The sequence below is a fragment of the Euprymna scolopes genome, chromosome 44 (assembly GCF_053919585.1).
Source record: "Euprymna scolopes isolate OS-2025 chromosome 44, ASM5391958v1, whole genome shotgun sequence".
Lineage (NCBI taxonomy): Eukaryota > Metazoa > Mollusca > Cephalopoda > Sepiida > Sepiolidae > Euprymna > Euprymna scolopes.
Window position 1 is genome coordinate 8,025,328 of NC_136525.1, and position 23,101 is coordinate 8,048,428.

At 35.7% G+C, this 23,101-nt stretch overlaps 1 protein-coding gene across 1 annotated transcript in view; it reads right to left on the minus strand.

Annotated features, from left to right (window-relative positions):
- LOC145268678 (phosphatidylinositol N-acetylglucosaminyltransferase subunit C-like) overlaps positions 1 to 19,475 on the minus strand; it is a 30,634-nt gene extending 11,159 nt beyond the window's left edge. The window contains exons 1-3 of the mRNA XM_080124175.1: positions 19,326 to 19,475; positions 7,840 to 7,909; positions 949 to 1,103 (exon numbers count right to left, since the gene is read on the minus strand). Of these exons, the coding sequence (XP_079980301.1) occupies positions 949 to 1,103; positions 7,840 to 7,909; positions 19,326 to 19,443 (343 nt within the window). The 5' untranslated portion in view covers positions 19,444 to 19,475. The remainder of the gene's footprint in view (positions 1 to 948; positions 1,104 to 7,839; positions 7,910 to 19,325) is intronic.
- Positions 19,476 to 23,101: the final 3,626 nt, after the last annotated feature.

The window sequence follows — 23,101 nt, forward strand, 5'->3', positions numbered from 1 at the left end:
TACTACTAAATAGTAATAAAAAACATATCTAGGATGGTGCAATCTCTTTGATAATCTCGGGAGCCATAAAATGAACGAAGAATTCGCAGTTCTGTCTGACACATACTTATCTAATTATTTAAAATTCATATTACACATGGCACAACGGATAAAGTGATAAGTATAATCAGTTTTAATTGACAGTTGTCTGGAGGTTAAAGGTTCAATCCTCACTACAGATGATACTTAGAATATAATTAAGAAATACTTAACACTTCTACTCGGTTATGGCTGACAGGATGAAAATAATCTAAATAAAAGATTCATTTTGAAATTCTGTACACCAATACAAAGGCTAAAGGTTCCATCAGCTTAAACATGTAAGATGAGAGTAGTAGTAGGAGTTAATAATTCAAATCACGGAAACTACAGAATGAGGTCAATTGTTGGAAAGAAGTCAGTTGGTGTAAAAAGACGAAATTTCCACAACAAAATGAGTTAATGTGTTTAGGAAAGTGATGTAATGTACAGGAAGTATTGAACGAAATGTGACAAATAAACTTGTCTAATCTTTTGGCTTGATAAAGTCCTATGTGATAATCAGTTTTAATCAACGGTCATCTGGAGGTTGAAGGTTCAATCCTCACTTCAGGTAATACTCAGAATTATTCTCATTTCAAAAATATTATTTTACATTAAAGATATTTTTTAAACATTTTTATCTAAAATAAAGTAAACCTAATTATTCATTGGAATCCTTAGGTTTAACTCCTTTACAAAGTTATTTCAAAAATATTATTTTACATTAAAGATATTTTTTTAAAGATTTTTATCTAAAATAAAGTAAACCTAATTATTCATTGGAATCCTTAGGTTTAACTCCTTTACTTTACAAACTTATTTCAAAAATATTACTTTACACTGATGCAGTTCTTCATTTCAATCAATAAGAAACTTGGATATACTTACGGGTTCTTTTGTTGCTAGTCTCTTCTTGATCGTTTTTGATGAGTTCCTTGATGATGTAACCGATGAAGGTCAGGATAGACGAAACCGTGAATAAAATCTGGGGGGAGAGTTTGTGCTCGTCCATGTAGATGAACACCACGACAAAAATGCAAACACTGCAAAAACAAAACAAAAGTAGGTTTCGGAATCGACGGCAAAATGTTATCTAGTTTCTCCTACCTTATTTAGTATATACATTTAAATAACACCCGATTAGCTGAAACCACTGTCAGTAATTTTCCCCATTCTTTATCTGTGCCTGAATCAAAACGTGGATTCCATGAACAAAGCTTCTTTCTTAGAAGTGCACGACTGTGGAACTCTGTTTCGTTTGCCTGTTTCCCACCTGACTACAACTTGGATGTCTTTAAGTCCAACATAAACAATTCCTGATGAACCGCCCCCTTAAGTAAGACACTTTATCAAATCTCCAATACTAACGATTGTTATATATTTGTTATCATCGAGATTATCCTTGAGGGGTACCAAATTGAGCTTTCGTTACATTTGAATATGTTATATAGAGTTCTTCATTTAGGGGCACATTTTACGTTTTCTATATAACATAAGAAAGATTCCGTGTGATTGTCTCTAATATAAATGGTTGTGTGTTTGATTATCATAAAGGGGATCGTGTGTGTGACATGTAATTTCTGAACCTACCTCTGTTTCTCGCTGTTGAACCATCTGGAAATTTCTCATCCTGGAGGGAGACTTGATACCTGTTTGACGAAGATTTATCACTCCAAGACGATGAATGTTTTTTTATAGATTTTATTTCACTTTCCCCAGAGGTCCTGCAGCAGGTGTAAAGTGAAATCTGCTTGTGTGGTTCTTCTTCACACACGTCAGCGTTCGTCTCCCCCCTCCCCAGTTAAGAGGGGAGACCACGGAAAAACGTCCGTCTTCTTCAAAGCTCAAATCAAATCTCACAGATCTAGCCAACCATGTCACACATACGTAATTTGGTCAGCTGACCTTTGGTTCTGGTAAACGTGTCTACCTCCACGTTTACTCACCTCTCTCTCTCTCCCTCTCTCCTTCTCTATTCTCTTATAGAGACACAGAGAGAGAAAATAGAAAGAGTAAGAAAGCCAGAGAGGGGGGAGAGATGCTCGTTAACACGATTACTACGATATTATCCCATTGATTACTGTACACGCAATAACCCTTATCCCTGAGTGGCTTCCGGGCCTTGATAAGTGGTGACCACCATGTAAAAAAAAAAAAAAAAAAAAATGTGACTGTTAGGATATCTGTAGTAGAAAGAGCTTGCTTAAATCCGTACTACTACTCAGAAAGAAGTTTGACGTTTAATAGGTGAAGGATTAGCGTGTGATCGATTAAGGATTCAAATATATTAAAAATATATATGAATAAACGTAGGAGACTAACGGGGTGATAACCGAGGAAGTCGGTTCTTTCAAAAGAATTTGTTTTTTTACTCATCTCCACACAAAACAACTCATTATCGCCACTTGGACGTAAGGCACTACTAATTGGGACCATGCCTAGAAAAGATTAACAAGATGTTGGTTTACATTACATTTAAATTTCTCCATATCAGTACAATCAGGGAAGCAGGTAGCCGTAAGGGAATTCCAAAGACTAGCTGTTCTAGGGAAGAAACTATTAGAATAGAAGGCTTTCTGGCAGTTAGGAACCTCAACAGTGAAGTGGTGTGATTTTGTTGCTAAGCAGGCTTGTCAGAGATATGTATACCGAGGGGGACAAGTGCAGTGAGTTCATCAGAGCACATTCTATTAAAATACTTGTAAAACAGGCACAGGGATGCAACATTGGTTTGGGTTATGAAGTAGCTTGTAAACGTTGTCAGTTTAAAATAAATGCTACAGGTAAGTTTTTTTTATTCACCTTCTACCCCAAACATGGCATATTACCACTTGGACGTAAGAGGCTACTAATTGGCACCATGCCTAAGAAAGATTAAAATGTTGGTTTAAGTTGCATTTGAACTTCTGCATATCAGTACAGTTTGGGAAGCAGGTATCAGGAAGGGAATTCCAAAGTCTAGCTATTCTAGGAAAGAAGCTATTAGAAAACTTTCTTACATTTAGAGACCTCAACAGTGAAGGGGTGTGATTTTGTTGGGTTTGTCGCGGGATATGCACGCCTAGGGGGCACGAGTGCAGTGAGTTCATCAGAGCACATTCTATTAAAATGCTTGTAAAACAGGCACAGAGGTGCAACATTGCGGCGATGGGGCAGGGGTTGGAGCCTAGTTGACAGTGTGGAACCTATTAGATTGGAGACCCTTTTTTTGGATCCTATCCAAGAGGGAAGGCTAGTGATAGATGCACCATTCCAGATGTGGCAACGATACTCAAAGACTTTTTGAATACAGTACTGATGTGCAGAAGTTCAAGTGTAACGTGAACCGACATCTTGCTGCCAAAATCCCTGCATGGTACCCCAGTAGTTGTTGCCCCTGATAATAGCCCCCTACACCAAAGTGGCAATTTGCCTTGTTTGGGGGTGAAAATGTAAAAAAATACTGATGCCACAGCAATTTTCTACCAGGGAAGTAAGATTTTGCAGGATCAGATTAGAATAATGTCAATTTCAGAGTAATCTCCCTTGGACCATATGCAAGTTATCTTTTCTTGGTTCAATGGAGAATGTACACTCCTGTTCCAGAAACAAAACACATTCCAGAATTTACAGTCAAATGGCATATAAATAAATACTTTACGCAAATATCCTCTATCATTTTTTATCTTCCCATTTAGTGGAACCAGATTTTTTAATCCTCTCAATTTGTGGAACAAGGCCGTCTTAAACAGAGGGGCTAACCCTAAGTCCCCGTGGCTACACTCTTATCTTCATCTAGTGATAAATCATCAAAATGTAACCAGCTCTAATGTTTAGTGCGCACAAAACATGCACGACCCTAAGTCTGTGTGGCAGTATTTTTAACTCGTTGGTTGGCCATTCGTTGTCCATTGTTTGGTTTGAGTTCTTCTTTTACAGGTACACTGGTGTTGCTGGTACATCGCCTCTCTCAGCTGTAGCTACTAACTACACCTTTTCTACCACCAATAGCAATGGCCAAGAACACACTGCCTGAAAGGACTTCCTTTAAACTCCTTGGCCTAACGTTTACAGGCAACATGAACTGGAATATATACAGTGAGAGCATTGCCAAGGCTGCTGCAAAGAAGGTGGGCTCTCTCTACCATGCCAGAAAATTACTTACGTCTGAAAGTATCCTGTACCTCTATAAGGCCACCATTCGTCATGTATGGAGTATTGTTGTCATATTTGGGTTGGTGCATCTGCTGCTTGTCTCTCACTCCTGGACAAGGTTCAAAAGAGAGTCCCAATCTGATAGGTCCTGAACTGTCATCTAAGCTTCAGCCTCTGTCCCATCAAGGAAATGTTGCATCCCTCTGCCTGTTCTACAAGTACTTTAACGGTGAATGTTCTGACGAACTGCAAGCACTTGTACCCCCTTGATGTAAATACCCCGACAAACCCGACAAGCAGCAAAATCCCACCCCTTCACAGTTGAGATCCATAGTTGCAAGAGAGCCTTCTAATCCAGTAGTTTCTTCCCTAGAACCGCTAGACTTTGGAATTCTCTTCCAGGTTCCTGCTTCCCCAATTGTACTGACATGCAGAAGTTCAAGTGTAACGTGAACCAATGTCTTGCTGCCCAACTCCCCATATAGTACCCCTGTAGCTTGTGTCCCTAATAGTAGCTCCCTACATTGAAGTGGCAATGTGCCTTGTTTGGGGTGAAAATGTAATAAAAAATAAATAAATAAATAAAATAATCAATGATAACTCAGAGATCATTTTCTTATATACGGGAATAATTATTCATATAATATTTCAGGTACACTTTGAGCAAAGAAAAGTGAAGTTTGGGCACATGTTCTCGTGCAAGTTTTCGAATTCCTTCAGACAACTTCTTGGCAGGAGGATGAAAAGCTTTTTCACTTAGCTCTTTTGAGAAGTTTCCAGCTGTGATTAAATTAGTCAAGTCTCAATTGTTAGATTTGATACTATCTATCTCTATAGCCTTGAGCCCCTGGGGGGGGGGGCATATGCCATCCACAACTTTTGTAGATGTTTTTGTAGCGAAGAGTTCTTTTTTGGGGGGGGGGGGTGAAGGTCCTGGGCCCACGCTCAACCTTCCCAGAAGGTTCATAGAGCGCCTAGCCTTCCCAAATGGTCACCCATCTGGGACTGACGAGGCTGAAGATTGCTTAACTTCGGTAATCTGGTGAGAACCGGTGTATCAACGTGATTGTGCCGTACAGATTTGACACAGTGCTGCCAAAATTCCTTTGTTCAAAAACTCAACACTGCTATTACTTTCTCAACTTCAAGAGCACTTCTACTGATCAAACTTATTTCTTCAAAATCTAACTCCAAAATGAACGCCCTCTCTGAAAAAGCAAGCCTCTTTTATCTCCAATCAGGAGCATCTCATTCGCATATCAGCTGGTAACATTGCAGGCATATAAAGATATAAGGCGGCCATTTTTATTTCTTTTCTCTTTATTCATTTTTGGTCCACCCAGATTTGTACAAATTGCACACAGCAGGTTTGTAACAACTTTTTAAACATTTCAAACCACAAACAGGCTGAGGCGGACAAGCCAACGACGAGCAGGTTGGTTGGTTGGTTGTTTTTGTTTTACGGCATATCAACCCTTTTCAGGTTATTTAATGCCGAATCCGGTGATTTTGAAGAAAATTTTTTTAATAGAATATATTTGTTTTTTGCAAGTCAGTTTCTATTTAACCCATAGTTGGGACCCTAACAGGTATTACCACTCCGGGTCAGAGTGGACCTGGGAGCAACGGCAATTAAAGGGTGGCTCCACACTCCCCAGAGCCCGCAAGCTCGGGCCTCACCATCGGATATAGTTTAAGGTCATATCCAGGACCCCCATTGAGGGACTTTTACCCTCTGCAGGGGGGCAGTCGGCGTATTCTAATGCCCCACCGACAGGGCCAACGATGAGCAGGCAAGTTCTTTCTCATCTGGTAACTCAAAAGGTTTCCCCTTCTCTCTAGACCAGATTACCATTTCTCCCTCTGATTTCTTTTATTTCTTTCTGTATCTTCCCTCTCTTTTCCTTTGTTTTAAAGAAATTTTATTATCAAACTATGCCGGGGGTCTGCAATTCAGCCAAAACAAACACAACAATCCTTTACTGCGTCTTATCAGAACTAAATCAACGAATAGAAAACAAAACCCATTTAAAATCTCTTTTTCTTCTCTCGTTAATTCTCCTCCTCGCTTTCTCTCGTTCAAGTTATTTCTTATCATAGCAAACCTTTCGGTGAGGTGGATCCCTCGCTGACATAAAACACATGAATTGTTTCCAAGATATCTCTAGTCAAGCTAGACTATTTGTCACAAAAAATGTTCAACACGCCACTAATCACACCTAACACTTAGGATGTAAGCAAGGTAATTTCATACTGACTGCAACATGCAACAGCATTACAATAGTATATGAGGTGCATTCAATAAGTTTCCAGACTTTTTTGCACACGCATTTAAAATTGTTGTAGACTCTTGAAAATTCAGTATGTTATTGCTATACATCTTATGAGATGACTGGCCAATTTTTATAATTCCAGGTTCAAATGAACAGCTACAGCAGGAATTGGAATACACCCTACTAAAGCCTTATTGTCACAGCTGTTGAATTTCAAAAATGCAATTTAGACCTGAGGACACTCGAGAAGAATGATATGCAATAAAATTCTGTTTTAAATTTAGAAAAAAATGCCACAGAAACGTATGGAATGCTTCAAACTACTTTTGCACCATCTTGCATGAATCTAGCATCAGTTTTTGAGTGGCATAAGAGATTCAAGGAAGGCAGAGAATCTGTGAGGGATGATGAGAGGTGTGGGAGGAGTAAGGAAGTCAGAACACCAGAGTTGATTGGCCAAATAAAGAATTTCATGGATTAGGACCGTCGTGTGTCCATAAAGGCAATAAGTGCACAGTTTGATGTCAGTGTGGGAACTGTACACACAATTATTCGCGAAGAACTGAAGATGCAGAAGATTTGCGCAAAGTTTGTCTCCATCCTTGTTACAGACTATTTGACTAAGATGGGCATCAAGTCAGTTCCTCACGCTCCCTATAGTCCAGACCTTGCTCCCTGTGATTTTTGCTTATTCCCTAAGCTCAAGGAAAACCTTAGAGGCTGTCGTTATGAAACAATTGAGGAGATTAAAGCACCTGTGATCAGGGTCACTGACGCGTTTACACAAGAGGACTTTCATGGAGCCTTTCAGAAGTTGTTGGAATGCTACAACAAGTGCATTGCAGCCGGAGGAGATTACTTCAAAGGGGACTAGAGTTTCATGTGTGTACTATCAATAAAAGTAGCCATACAAAAAAGTCTGGAAACTCATTGAAGACATCTCGTAGTTCATCATTCAGCTGAAAATTTCATTTAACTCTTATCCTTAAGTTGCTTTTAGCCTTGGTAAGTGATGAAAAATATCCTTCTGTGTGTTTTTTGTTTTTTTAATACTTATGTTTGATGAGTTAACAAAATTTTAAAATCTTTAAAAAAATAAAACCAAGAAAAAGCTATAAAATAAATCTGGTACTACCAGATCGGGCTGTCTGAAGATATCGGTTTCTTCACTTAAATGTACAAGATATTTATGCTATTATTTTTTTCCATTTGCAAAACTCAATCATGTTCTGCAAGGCCAAAACCAAAACAATCAAATAATAAATAATGGATAAATATTCGAAGATATAAAAAATTTTAACCGTTTTGCCAAAATTAACTGGATTCGGCATCAAATAACCTAAAAAAAGTTTGATTCAAATGAAATACAAACCTGCACATTTGCTGCGTGACAGTTCCAGATTCACGAGCTGCGGTCCAGTAATCATACGTTCGCACGTGGACTGCAAAGAAATGAAGGGGAAAAAATTAATAAAAAGTAAAATGATCGATTATAGTCAAAGGCAACCCAGAGTCTCCCTTTTCATTGATTACAACACCAAGATATAGAGGAGAGTGCCACTCTTTTCCTTGGTTTGTTCCACTTACCCCAGGGTCTGCACACACTTGAAAACTCGTCCTTAAATTTGGACTTTTGCCTTATTTCTATTATTACTTTGAAAAATCCTTGGAAATATGGAAAATGTCTTGAAATTTTTATGAAAAGGCCTTGAAAATTGTATTCAATACATCCAGTAAAAATTTGTGTCAAAATATCAAAAATAAAATCGAAATGAATACTTTGTAAGTATTAGATAAATTACAATTTTAAAATATTTTTAAATATTGAAAATAAAATCAAAATACATTGTTCTGAAATTGCACCGTATTTTTGTGGATACAAGAGTTACGTCCCTTCGTCACAAAACTACATCGGTTAGTTTTGTGATGAAGATTAAAATCTCCATCTATTTTTGTTCTCATTTATAATTAAATTTTTTTTTTTGATGGGGATACAAGGGCCTTGCAGAACATGATTGAGTTTTGCAAATGGAAACGGCTGCCATAAATAAAAATTACCTCCTCTCTCCCTCCCTCACTCTAAAAAAAAAAATACTTTGCTTGTGTGGATGGGACTCTTTAATCACGACCCCCCCCCCCAAAAAAAAAATGTGATACTTTAAAATTAGGCTGGCCAGACCAGAAAAAAAAAAAAAAAAAATGTGATAATTTAAAATTAGGCTGGCCAGACCAGAAAAAAAAAAATGTGATAATTTAAAATTAGGCTGGCCAGACCAGAAAAAAAAAAAAAAAAAAAAAAATGTGATAATTTAAAATTAGGCTGGCCAGACCAGAAAAAAAAAAAAAAATGTACAAGACAGTAGCGATCTTGGAAATTAAAGAAAGTTAATACTCGAGATGAAATAAAATGCATTTAAAACTACTTTTAAAAAAATGATGAGGTAGATTGCAAAATAACTTTTATTAGATTTGGTAACATTTATTTGTTGCATATTTGATTTTTGAATTGCTGTGGATTGTAAAACAAAGCCCGAATTTCGTTTTGAAAACTTGAATTTTGTCTGAAGAAGACCTTGAAGAATCTTGAAAATCTGTACGAACCCTGTACTCTTGATCCTCATCTTATGCCGAGTGTTTAAACAAAAGGGCATCAAGTATGTTTTTTAAAAAGGTTTTTGGCATATGATTTGACTGAGGATTGAACCTTGGCCTCCCAGCTCATTAGCAAACACTCTTACCATTATACCAAATTATCCGGTAAAATGTTTCTTTCAAGCAAACTCAAGAAGAATTATCTATATACTAGCAAAGTCCTGACCTTAACATTTGACCTTGAAAAATAGTGTGCACCATCCCTAGGTGGGGGACCATCATCAGTAGTTTAGGCTGCGGGTGAGTTGTACACACAGACACGTGAATGTTACTACTTTATATATAGATTAATACCATAGTACCTTTAACGTATGTACATAAGTGTGTTCCGATTTGAAGGTTATAAATTATTTGGTACTTGTACAGTTTAATCAAGACATTAAAAAAAAAATGAAAATATCCAAAAAAGGTTATATTGTACATATCCGTTTTGAACTGAAGATCTCCGGAAAAAAAATTCACTTAATTTGATCGAGTATTTTTTTTTGTTTTGTTTTTTTACAGCAGAAAAACACGTTTTTAAGACAGCGCGTTGAAGGTACCCATCTTTGAATTTTTTGAGCACACCATGGGAAGATAACTCAGTTTAAAGTGCCGACACTCCCTCCCCATCTTTAATACTAGCTTTTCTTCCTAAAAATCGAATATTTTGCTCGGTATCATAACAAATTGTTTTTTTCGCTGTAAAAAAAAAAAAAAAAAAAAGAAAAACTACTTGATGAAATTAAGTGAATTTTTTTTTTTTTTTTTACATAGGCATCACCACTTATTAAGGCCAAGAGGCCACTCGAGGATAAGGGTTAAAGAGTGTACACTAGAAATTGGACAATATAGTAATCGTTAGTAATGGAAATTCGGTAAATTTGTTAACTTATAGGGAACGGCTCATCAAGAACTTGTTTACGTTAGACTTGAAGACAACCATATTGTAGTCAGCCGGAAAGCAGGAAAACGGAAGACAATTCGACAGGCGTGCAGTTCTAAGAAAGAAGCTTTGTTCATGGAATCTACGTTTAGGTTTAGGCACAGACAAAGAGTGGGGGGAATTATTGATAGTGTTTACAACTAGACGAGTGTTTCTTGTGAAAGTTTGGCGAGGGGTGACCATAGATTGGAGCTCAGTCGAACACTTTCCATCCAAAACGGATACGTACAAGTACGAATTATTCAATCAGAAGATCTCATTTATTAAAAAAAAAAAAAAAAAAAAAAAAAATAGGACACAAGCAGAAATGCGTCATTGAATTCCTGGCAAAAATGCATTGAGAATGGTGGTGACTATGTAGAAAAATAGATTCTGGGGCACAAAAAGTCGCTCGTTTTAATGGTACCATTCTCGTCTTCGTAGCTCTTCAATATTTTGAGTTAAAAAAAAAAAGTAGGCTTTATTTTTGAAACGATCTTCATATGAGAAAGTGTATTCTGGACGCCCATGCGCAAATATCGTTAATTGTGTTTTATTTGTAAAGAAGATTTCTTTATGTAAGTTTTTAAATAAAACAATGGAATTTTAAGCTGAAGTCGAACACAAAATGTTAATTTAATGGAGAGGTTGCGTGCTGCGAGTTAAAAATAAATCAAGGTTTTGTATTTTTTAACATTGATTTTTTTTTTTTTTTTTTTCATTTTCTGATCCGTAGTTGGAATTGGTAAGAGTTCCATAGCTAGAAAGTCGGGAACCACTTACTAAGATCTGATCGATATGAAATCAATTTGAATAAATTAGAAAATAGACAAAGAAAACGACCGAGAAACAGAAAGTGAAAAGAAAAAAAACAAAAAAAACAAAACAAAAAAACAATGAAGATGAATGAAAATCTTTTTAAAAAATAAAATTTCAAATAAAGAATGATTTTGTGGTAAAAAATAAAAGTAAAAAAAATCAGGAAAAGAATGAAAGATGAATATGAATGAAAAATAAATTAACAAAAGAAAAAGGATGGATGAATGTGAGGAAAAAGTTTTAAAAAATGAATGAAAAAATGAATAAGTGAATAAAAAAATGAAAACGAACGAAAATTCAAATGAGGAAAAAAAAAAATCAGGAAAAAAGAATGAAAGATGAATGAAAAAAATTCTAAGAAAATTTTAAGAAAATTAAGAATGAAAGGAATAAACAAAAAAATTAATGAAGAAACGAATGAAAGAAAAAAGGAAAGAAAAAGACCAGAAAAAGATTTTTTTTAAAAATGCAAAAAGAATGAAGCACGAAAAGGAACAAATGAAAGATGGTGAAAGAAAAAAAATGAAAAATGAAAGAAAACAAACGAAAGAAAAAGAAAAAATGAAAGAAAGAAAAAATGGAAGAAGAAAATGAATGAAAAAGAAATGAAATAAAGAAAAAATGAAAAAGAATGAAGTAAAAAGAATGAAAAAAAGACAGAAAAAAAAGAATGAAAATAAAATGAAAAATAAAAAAGGAAAAATAAAAGAATGAAAAATAAGAATGAAAGAAGAAAAAAGAATGAAAGAAAAATAGAAAAACAGAAACACATTCACCAACACCCACACACACACTCAGGGAGTTGACGATGGCTAAGTGGTTAATGATACGGACTGGCAACCTATGTGTCAAGCTTGAATTCAGTTTGTTTTACAGAAACACTTTAACTTAGGGATGTTGGCAACCTTCCATAAGTACGCGATGTCTTTCTGGAAAGAATTCCAACTAGAAAGATATCGGGGAAACGAATGCCAACAATAGAATCACCTGATTCATTCGAAATCAGCAATGATGATCATTAACACTCCATTCAGAAAATCCGAACCCTAACCCGATCCCATTCACAAAACAGAAATCAACAACAACAAAAGGCCTCCTTCATTAAATCCCGCATATAATAAATAAATAAATAAGAAGCGAAAAATTACTAAATTAAAAATCTGCGTTGCAAAAAGAAAAAAAAAAAAAGAAGCTTCTCCCCCCCCCCCCAACTAGAACGGCAACGCGCATGAAATTATCGATTTCCAACACATTTCAGTTTTCTGTGGAGAAAAAAAAAATTAAAAAGAAAAGAAAGGGAAACAGAAGAGAAAACACACACACACTCTTTCTCTCTCTCTCACACACACACAAAACAACAACAAAAAAACGACAAATTAGTAAGTTCTGCCGCTTTTCTTATTCAGTCGACAAACAAAATGCGAATTTCACTTTAGTTTTTGTATTTAATGGGGGAAAAAAAAAGTTAGCTCCTGAACCTTTTAGGAATATAACTAACAACGAAAATCTAATTAAATCTATTAGGTTGGTGCAAAAACAATATCGTTTTCTCACATAGCTTACATTTATATATAACTAGCCTGGGTGCCCGGCGTTGCCCGGGTGTTTGTAGGTGTGTGTTGAGCAAAAAAAAAAAAAAAAAGTGATAGTAGGCAGGCTCGAACCCGTATTGCGAAGGAGGAAAAGAACGAAAAAAAAAAAACGACGTGTTTGCTGTTACGTCCATCGCCAAACCGGATGTGACGTAGGTTTAAATTAAGGCTAGACAATCGAAAAGAGGGGATGACTTTCGAAAATATCGGCGAAAAAATCTACCCCGTCCTTGTAGAAAAGTGCCCAGTCGATGGTGAAGGAATTAATGTTTTTGGCCAATTTTTTCGATATTTGTCATCCGAAGGGTCGAGCTTTAAAAATGATACCGATCTCGTGAAAATCCGTCACCTCTGTCGAAAGTTTTAGGCAGACATACATACATACATACATACATTTAAACAGACAGGTGAGATTTAACCATGTTATATATTATTTTGAAACGCGTTTTTTGCTCTATTGAATCGCGTTATTCGTTACCATTGTCAATCTTTTCATTCATCTTTTTGCAGGCTTTTCGACAGCATGAACAAAATTCAAATCCGCACGATTTTCTAGTTCCAGTTCAAACTAGACCGAAAAGCTGTCGAGACAGCTCGTGATATCAATGATGCGTTTGGCCAAGGAACCACTTAACAAAAGTGTGGCACAATGATGGGTTAAGAAATTTCGCAATGATGACGAGAGACTCGAAGATGAAGACGGCCGAGGCCTTCTTCGGTTGATAACAAACATTTGAAAGCCTTAATTGAAGCTGATTCTCGCAAAACTACATAAGAAGTTGCTGTTGACTTTGAGGTCGACCACTCAACAGTCGTTTGCCATTTAAAGCAAATAGGAAAGTAAAAAAAAAAAGTTGGATAAATGAGTGCCGCATGAACTGAACGATAAAAAAAATGTATTCTACGCTCCTTCTGCGCAACAAAAACGACCCATTTCTCGAGCGGATTGTAACACGTGATGAGCATTTTTTCAAGTATCTCAACAACTTCCAGCGCGAAAAATGCTTCAAAAGTCGAGATGATGCCGAATCGACCTTCAATTACTTCATTGCTTCCAGAACTCCGGATTTCTATGCTAATGGGATAAATAAAGTTTCGGGTTTGTATTACTGTACACATAGATTCGAAAAAGTTGTCAAAAAACAAATATATAACAAATAAATGTTATCAAAGGCAAGATAAGTTACTTTTCTACCAAACTGGATATATTTTTCGTGTTTTTATTCAATATAACATGTTTATTCAGCTCGAAAAACATACAGTGTTTACCGATGTATTGGAAAATTCAAGATGGCGCCTCATTCCCTCTTTAACACGGTAAGTTTGGAAAAAGGTGTTATAAATAAAAAACTAGACAACATACTATTAAAACCCCGCCGAATATATGTCAACCTATGTCACGGTAACATGTATTGAGCGAGTTTTAACAGTATTCTATCCAGTTTTTTTTATTTATAACATCTTTTCCCAAACTTACCGTGTCAAAGAGAGAGTCAGACGCCATATTGAATTTTCCAATACATCGGTAAACACTGTTGGTTTTCGAGCTGAATAAACATGTTACATTGAATAAAAACACGAAAAATATATCCAGTTAGGTAGAAAAGTAACTTATCTTGCCTTTGATAACATTTATTTGTTATATATTTGTTTTTTGACAACTTTTTCGAATCTGTGTGTACAGTAATACAAACCCAAGATGTTATAATCTTTTGAAGTTGAACGTCAAACATTATTTTTGCACCAACCTAATAACAGATTTGCATATATTGAATTTTGATAATGTTGACATGTCGCGGCCTAGAAACAAAATGGCCGCCTGCCTGAGTTCGAGTTTTATGTAAAAACAAACTGAGTCACCTTGTGGATTAATTTTTTTTATTTATTTATTTATTTTTTTTTTTTATTACATTTTCACCCCAAACAAGGCACATTGCCACTTTGGTGTAGGGGGCTACTATCAGGGGCAGCAGCTACTGGGGCACTATGTTGGGATTTGGGCAGCAAGATGTCGGTTCACGTTACACTTGAACTTCTGCATGTCAGTACATTTAGGGAAGCAGGGACCTGGAATGGAATTCCAGAGTCTAGCGGTTCTGGCGAAGAAACTACTGGAGTAGAAAAATCTTTTACATCTAGGGATCTCTACTGTGTGGGGTGGGATTTAGCTGCCTGTCGAGTTTGTTGAGGGTGTCTACGCCGTGGGGGCACAAGTGTCTACAGTTCGTCAGAGCATTCACCATTAAAATACTTGTAGAATAGGCAGAGGGATGCAACGTTTCGTCGATGGGACAGAGGCTGAAGCTTAGATGACAGTTCAGGGCCTATCAGATTGGCGACTCTCTTTTGAACCTTGTCTAGGAGCGAGAGACTAGCAGCAGAAAAACAGCCTATCCTGCCTTGACAGAGTACAAAATAGACTTCATGGCTTAGTGGGGGATGCCCTTTTCTCTACTCTGCAACCTCTCTCCCACAGAAGAGACGTTGCGAGCCTATCCTTGTTTTATCGTTATTTCCATGGCAGGTGCTCGTCTGAACTCCAATCTCTGGTCCCCCCTCGCCAATCTTTCACAAAAAACACCCGTCTAGCTGAATCCACTGTGAAAAATTTCCCCCACTCTATATCTGTGCCTAAGTCAAAACGCGAATTCCATGAACAAAGTTTCTTTCTTAGAACTGCACGCCTGTGGGACTCTGTTCCGTCTGCCTGCTTCCCTCCAGGCTACAACTTGGATGTCTTCAAGTCCAATGTTAACAAATTCCTAATGAACCGCCCCCTTAATTAAACACTTCATCAAATCTCCACACTAACGTAATGTGCTTGCAATAACCCTTATCCCTGAGTGGCTTCCGGGCCTTGATAAGTGGTGATCACTGTGTAAAAAAAAAAAAAAAAAAAAAAAAAGAAGATGCACCAGCCCAAATGTGACAACAATACTCCATACATGCCGTTCTGACTGATGTAGCCATCCACTGACCAGTCAGTCAGATAGTTGTAAAACAAACCTGAATAAAAAAAATTAACAAAGAAGGCTTTCCGACATCTATGGACCTCACTGAAGAGGTGGGGGTTTGTTACTTGTCGGGTTGGTCGGTTGTACGTACGTATAATAAATAAAGGTAAATTTTTAGATTAGGTCCACCTCCACAATTATTTTTAAATGACGACTTTTATAGATTTTCGACTATGCTGAATACGAAAATCGCATTGAAACTTTGCAGAAATAAGTAGCTATCGAGATATAAAAAGTTGTATTATGCATTGTATTCTTTGGCGGCCATCTTTTCTACGCGCGTGCGCGTCATAAACAAATCTACTCATCTATGACTGACACTGCACGCGCATAAAAAAGATGGCCGCCAAAGAATACAATGCCTAATACAACATTTTATATCTCGATAACTACTTATTTCTGCAAAATTTAAATGCTATTTTCGTATTCAGCATAGTTGAAAACCTTAAAAAGTTGTCATTTAAAAGAAAATTATGGAGGCGGATCTAATCTAAAAAATTACCTAAATAAATAATAACGTTATTAAGTAAATGTGTAGTTTAGCAGCGTAAATTATTTGACATTAAAAAATTATATAAAAAAAAACTACTTATTTTATATAAAACATTAGTTTTTCATCATTTTTATTATTTTTTTCATAATTTTTTATTAGACTAAATGTACGGGATTCGAGGCCGCCATATTGCTTTTAAAATTTGTCCTTTCTAAAGTTTGACAGATTGGCCTTTTTTACGCTCAATTAGAACATGGTTCCATGAAAGAGCGTAAAAAAGGCCAAATTTGACCTTAAAAAGGCCACTGCCAAACCTTATAAAGGCTAAATTTTAAAAGCAACATGGCGGCCTCGAACATCGTATATTTAGTCAAATAAAAATGATGAAAAAAATAATAAAACTGACATTTTTTCTGGTTTTAATTCAGCCTTTGAGTCTAGTAATGTGTTTTATATAAAAAAATAAATAGTTTTTAATACGCCGTTAAACTACACATTTACCCGTTATTATTTAGAAAACCTTTCGTAACATGGAGAGGGAACTAATTTTGCCTTTGTTAGTATTTCTTGGTGCTTGTTAAGATATTTAGAAAAATCGATTTGTCAACTATGTCCTAAGCAAAAAAAAAAAAAAAACTTACCTACTTGTGACAAGTAGTACTTGTCATGTCGAAAATAGTAATATATCCCAAAATTATGAAAATCCATCAAGTAGAAAGTTATTTATAGCTAAAAGTAATTTTTGCGGAAAATTGGGTAAAATTGCATTTTTCTTAGATATTACAAAATAGACAATAGAGTTTAGATACAGGGGACATTACTCGGAACGGATAGTTTTATAGCTTCTAACATTTCTGACCTATACAGATACACTTTTTTTTTTTTTTTTTTTTTTTTTTTTTTACTAAAAACACGATAGCGATTGTTCTACTCGATTAATTTTCATAATTTTTGGATATATTACTATTTTCGACATGACAATTATATAAGTAATGTTGTTTTTGTTTAAAACAACATATTAAAAAAAACATCGATTCATCGAGTTTATCTTAATAAGCACACTTTTTTTTAATATGTCTTTTATAGCAAAAACAATATTACATACTTAATTGTCATGTCGAAAACAGTAATATATCCAAAAATTACGAAAATTCATCGAGTACAAAGTTTAAAGTAATTTTTTACGGAAAATTGCATTTTTCTTAGACGCTATAAAGTAGATAGTAAGAGTTTACATACAAGGGGCATAACTCGGAACGAATATTTTAGATTACGTCCGGACGACAATATTTGTTGTAGACTTTTTTTTTGGTATTTTCTTTACATTAAGTTCACTTCAACAATTTTCATTAAAATGACGATTTAAAGTTTTCGACTATGCTGAATAAGAAAATCTGGGTTGATATTAGTGTACAGTGTACACATAGATTCGAAATAGTTGTCAAAAAACAAATATATAACAAATAAATGTTATCAAAGGCAAGATAAGTTACTTTTCTACCTAACTGGATATGTTTTTAGTGTTTTTATTCAATGTAACATGTTTATTCAGCTCGAAAAACATACAGTGTTTACCGATGTATTGGAAAATTTAAAGTGACGACCGACTCTCTCTTTGACACAGTAGGTTTGGGAAAAGGTGTTAAAATTTTAAAAAATACGCAAAATACTGTGAAAAACCTACCGAATAGATGTCAACCTATGTCATGTAACATATATTGAGCGAGCTTTTAACCGTATTTTGTCTATTTTTTTTTATTTATAACTCCTTTTCCCAAACCTACCGTGTCAAAGAGAGAGTCAGGCGCCATTTTAAATTTTCCAATACATACATCGGTAAACACTATAAGTTTTTCGAGCTGAATAAACATGTTACATTAAATAAAAACACCAAAAAATTATCCAATTAGGTAGAAAAGTAACTTATCTTGCCTTTGATAACATTTATTCGTTATATATTTGTTTTTTGACAACTTTTTCGAATCTATGTGTACAGTAATACAAACCCGAAAATCTCATTTAAATTTTGCAGAGACAAGTAGTTTTTTTTTTTTTTAGATATAAAGACCTGTATTATGCACTGTAATTCACTAGCGGCCATATTTGTACGCGCGCGCAATAAACAAATTTACTTCTCTGCAATCGACACTGCCACCTAGCAAAAGCAAATCCATTTTTTTTTTCACAAGCGATAAATTAGTCATGCGCATGCGTGTAAAACAAAACAACTATGATTTTGTTTTTACTTCTTTGAGTAATTTCATGTTAAGAACGGCTTTCAGAATAGACACCCTCGCCATGTTAAGAACGGCTTTCGGAAAAGCTATCCCCAACCTCTCCATGTTAAGAACGGCTTTCGGAATAGACACCCCAATCTTCCCATGTAAAGAACGACTTTCGGAATAGACACCCCCAACCTCTCCATGTAAAGAAGAGCTCTCGAAATAGATACCCCCAATCTCTCCATGTTAAGAACGGCTTTTGGAATAGACACTCCAACCTCGCCATATTAAGAACGGCTCTCGGAATAGACACCCACAACATCTCCATGTAAAGATTGGCTTTTGGAATAGACACCCCCAATCTCCCCATATTAAAAATGGTTTTCGGAATAAACACCTTATTCCCCCCACCCCCAAATTTAACTGTGATATTCGTTGTCAGCATACTCGAAAACTTATGTTGACATTTCGAATGTGAACTGTGAGTTATTGCATGCGTACAAACATGGCTGCCAGTGAATTACAGTGCATAATACAGGTCTTTATATGTTTATATTTCGATAACTACTTGTCTCTGCAAATTTTAAATGTGATTTTCTTTTTCAGCATATTCGAAAACCTTTGAAAGAGTCATCATTTTAGAGAAAATTGTGGAGGTGAACCTAATGTAAAAATTTACTTTTCGTTTTCACTAAAAACACAATAACAGTTGTCATGAATTTTCATAATTTTTGGATATATTACTGTTTTCAACATGACAAGTAAGTACTACATAACATTGTTTTTGCTTAAAACGATATATTTTTTTTAAAAAAATCATTCTGTCGACTGCATCTCTTAACAAGCACCAAGCTTTGTAAACTATTCTCTACCTTTATCGCGACGGTACTTTACGATGCTAAAATCGGGTTTTTAAAAATAGCAAATTTAAAGACGGGAGTGATTCTATAAGATTACAAAAAAAAAAATAAAATAAAATATTAAAATATGAGTGTAGGTAAAAAAAAATATTTTTAAAAACAAACCAAAAAAAAAATAAAAACAATCTCACAGTGACGCTTTTGTATTATTCCTCATTAAAAAAAAAAATCGTCAACCGAATAAATTATTTAAAAAAAAAAAAATTCCAGAATTCACCAGAAAATAAATCATGAATATTTACGATTCTTTTTCAATTCTTCCAAAAATGTCTCGTCGACATAATTGTCCGGAACTCCTTGATCTTCGTATAAAATCTTTTTCCACTTCGTTTTGGATATTTTCGAACTTGACGCCTCCATTTTTCCTTTTAACCGGTGTACAAGCAAAAAGTCCCCTCCGTATTATTATTCCGTAAGACAATTTACTTCATTAACAAAAAAAAAAAAAAACCAACAAAAAAAAAACAGTTATACTGAAGCGGTTAACTGCTTACATGGCTGCCAACTTTTATTAACTGGTTTTCTCTAATTTTCAAAGCGGTAACAAGGCAAAAAAAATTCACCAAATTAATTTATATTCCGATTGTTGTGATTTGCTTGTTTTAGCTACTCTTGCAGAATTTGATCCGGATACTCGGGAGTTTCCGTCAATTATTGATTGGGCTGACTGCCAGTAACCGGATTAAGCCGAACACTGAGCAGATGCAGACGAATTTCAAAACATAACAAACTAACCCCCCCCCCAAAAAAATAGAAATACAATAATTAAAAAATAATCAAAGTCTACCGTAATTTTACTGGATATATATATATATATATATATATATATATATATATATATATATATATATATATAAAGTTGCTATTTTGTATTGTTTATTTACTTTTATTATTTTTTTGGCAATTTTTTATCAACAAAAGTTTTCATTTGAGGGGGGGGTGATTGTGGCCTAGTAGATCAACACAAAACCTACTTTAAAACACTTATTTTCTAGAAATTATCAGGTGTGCTGAAAACGAATATCGCATCTAAAATTGGGGTCGGCGACTAGTTTTCACGATACTGTAAAAGTATTTTTCGGCATGTTTTATGTAGTAATGTAACGTGTCAACCATAGTTGTCCATATGTGTGGGTTTTCAGGTATGCGGAAAATGAATATCACATTTAGATTTTCCGCGAATAAATAGTTTTCCAGATATTAAGCAATGTAATTCTTTATGTTATAAGTCGTGGCCATTGTTTTACACGCAAGTGCGCGCATTTTTTTTAATAAAAAAATTAACGCTTCATTATTTTGAAAATTGATGACGTCGTTTTTTGTTCTGAACAAATATGGCCACAGCGTTATATTACTGCATGAAACATGCAGAAAAGTATCTTTTCAGTATCGTGAGAACAAACTACCGGCCCCGATTTTAAATGCGATATTCGTTTTCAGCACACCCCCAACCTCTAGAAAATAAGTTTGTTAAAGTAGGTTTTCTGTTGGTCTACCAGGCCACAATAACCTTCTTTTTTTGTTTACTTTTTTATATTCAAGAAAATTTACAAATTATTTTTTGTCAACAAATGTTATATATATATATATATATATATATATATATATATATATATATATATATATATATATATATATACACACACACACCCCTTATATTTTTTATACAAAAAAAAAAAATTGTCAATTCAGCATCTCAATATTTGAACAACGCTTGGCTTAATCCATGATTGATGGAATATCCTACAAGAATAGCCTTTTTTTTTTTTCAAAGCAAAATAAGGCACATGTATGGGAGCGGTCGGTACCCTCCCTTCTATATTTTTTTCATTGTTTTTTTCCAAAATTTTCAGCGAATTTAAAAAAAAAATGTTTTTATTATATTTTCACCCCAAACAAGGCACATTGCCACTTTGTTGTAGGGGGCTACTATCGGGGACATAAGCATCAAGGGTACTGTGTAGGAAGTTGGGCAGCAAGATGTCTGTTTACGCTGCACTTGAACTTCTGCATGTCAGTACAGTCGGGGAAGCAGGGACCCGGAAGGGAATTCCAAAGTCTAGCTGTCCCGGGGAAGAAACTACTGGAGTAGAAGGCTCTCTTACATCTAGGGATCTCTACTGTGAAGGGGTGGGATTTAGCTGCTTGTCAGGTTTGTCGAGGGTATTTATGTCGTGGGGGCACAAGTGCTTGCAGTTCGTCAGAGCATTCTCCGTTAAAGTACTTGTAGAACAGGCAGAGAGATGCAACATTTCGTCGATGGGACAGAGGCTGAAGTTTAGCTGACAGTTCAGGACCTATCAGATTAGCGACTATCTTTTGAACCTTGTCTAGGAGCGAGAGACTAGTAGCAGATGCACCAACCCAAATATGACAACAATACTCCATACATGGGCGAATGGTGGCCTTATAGAGGTATAGGATACTTTCAGGCGTTAGTAGCTTTCTAGCACGGTAGAGAGACCCACCTTCTTCGCAGCGGTCCTGACAATGTTCTCAATGTAATTGTTCCAACTCATGTTTCCTGTGAACGTTAGGTCAAGGGGTTTAAAAGATGTACTTTCAGATAAAGAGTCATTGGCCATTGCTATTGGTGGTAGAGAAGGTTTCTTGTAATTATTGAAGGAAACAAGTTTAGTCTTGGCAGCATTGAAGGTGACCATCCATTTTTGTTCCCATTCCACTACAGATCGGAGGTCATCCTCTAGTGATTCTGCCATTTCTTTAGATATGTGTTCATTTTTTTTCCTGTAATGTCTGTTATAGAGTGTGGTGTCGTCAGCATACATACCCATCTCACAGACAATTTTGTCAGGAAGGTCATTTATGAATATTAAGAATAGCAGAGGTCCAAGGATACACCCCTGAGGCATTCCCACATTTATATCATATTGTTTAGATGTACGACTGTCAAGGACAACCTGGATTTTTCTCTTATCCCAGAAGGATGTTATTATGTTATGTATTCTTCCAGTGATGCCGTATGATCTGATTTTCTTGAGAAGACCCTTATGCCATACCCTGTCAAAAGCCTTAGATAGATCTAGAGCTACCGCTTTACCCTCCCCCGCTTTGTCCAGTGACTGGTATATACGTTCTGAGATTACAGTTAGGATGTCTGCTGCGAAACGGGCTTGTCTAAATCGATATTGGTCAGTCAGAAGTTTAGCATCTGTAAGGTGATGGAGTAGAGCTTGGTTAATTATGGTCTCAAATATTTTGGTGAAAAGTGGGAGGAGGCTAATGTGGCGATAATGTACTGGGTCAGTTCTTTCGCCAGAATTCTTGAAAACTGGCACTACAGAAGCAGTTTTCCAGCAGGAAGGAAAGCAAGATTCATTAAGGCATTTGTTGTAAAGTTTGGAGAGAACTGGAGCTACTTCGGTGGCACACTTTTTTACAGTTCCAACCTTCGCCCGAAAAATATCGAAAAATTGGCCAAAAACATTAATTCCTTCACCCTAAAATCATCAGTTTTGTACAGGGAGGGGCACCGAAAAAATCGTTCCTTCATTTTCTCTGCTCCTGCTACTACGACAATGACGTCATGTTTGACCTAGATAAAGTTCGCGTTAGTTTCAACCACCTGCAAGTGTTTTTAAAGATTTAATTCTATCCGTTACTAAGTGTATGTCTCTTTGGCGTAGGGTTAACGTGTCGGGCATTTTTTTCTCGCCTTAGCCTTGATGCTTCGGGTTTGAGCCTGTCTTTCTACCTAAACTTTTTTTTTTTTTTTTTTTACGTTTGTTCGCTGTTTTGCTTTGTATTGGTTTTTTCCAATTTTTCTTAACATTGTGTTTTTTTTATAATATTAAAACAGGGTCACCCTCTCCTCAAACACCCGGGCAACGCCGGGTACCCCCACTAGTCTATATATATAAAAGCGAAAATGTGTGTATGTATTTATGCATGTGTGTTCGCTTTTTGTGTATGTCTACAAAAGGCTTTTTTGGCCGTGATTCTCGGTTGGCTCGCTTCTTCTTAAAAATTTTTATATGCTGTCTAAATAATAATATCT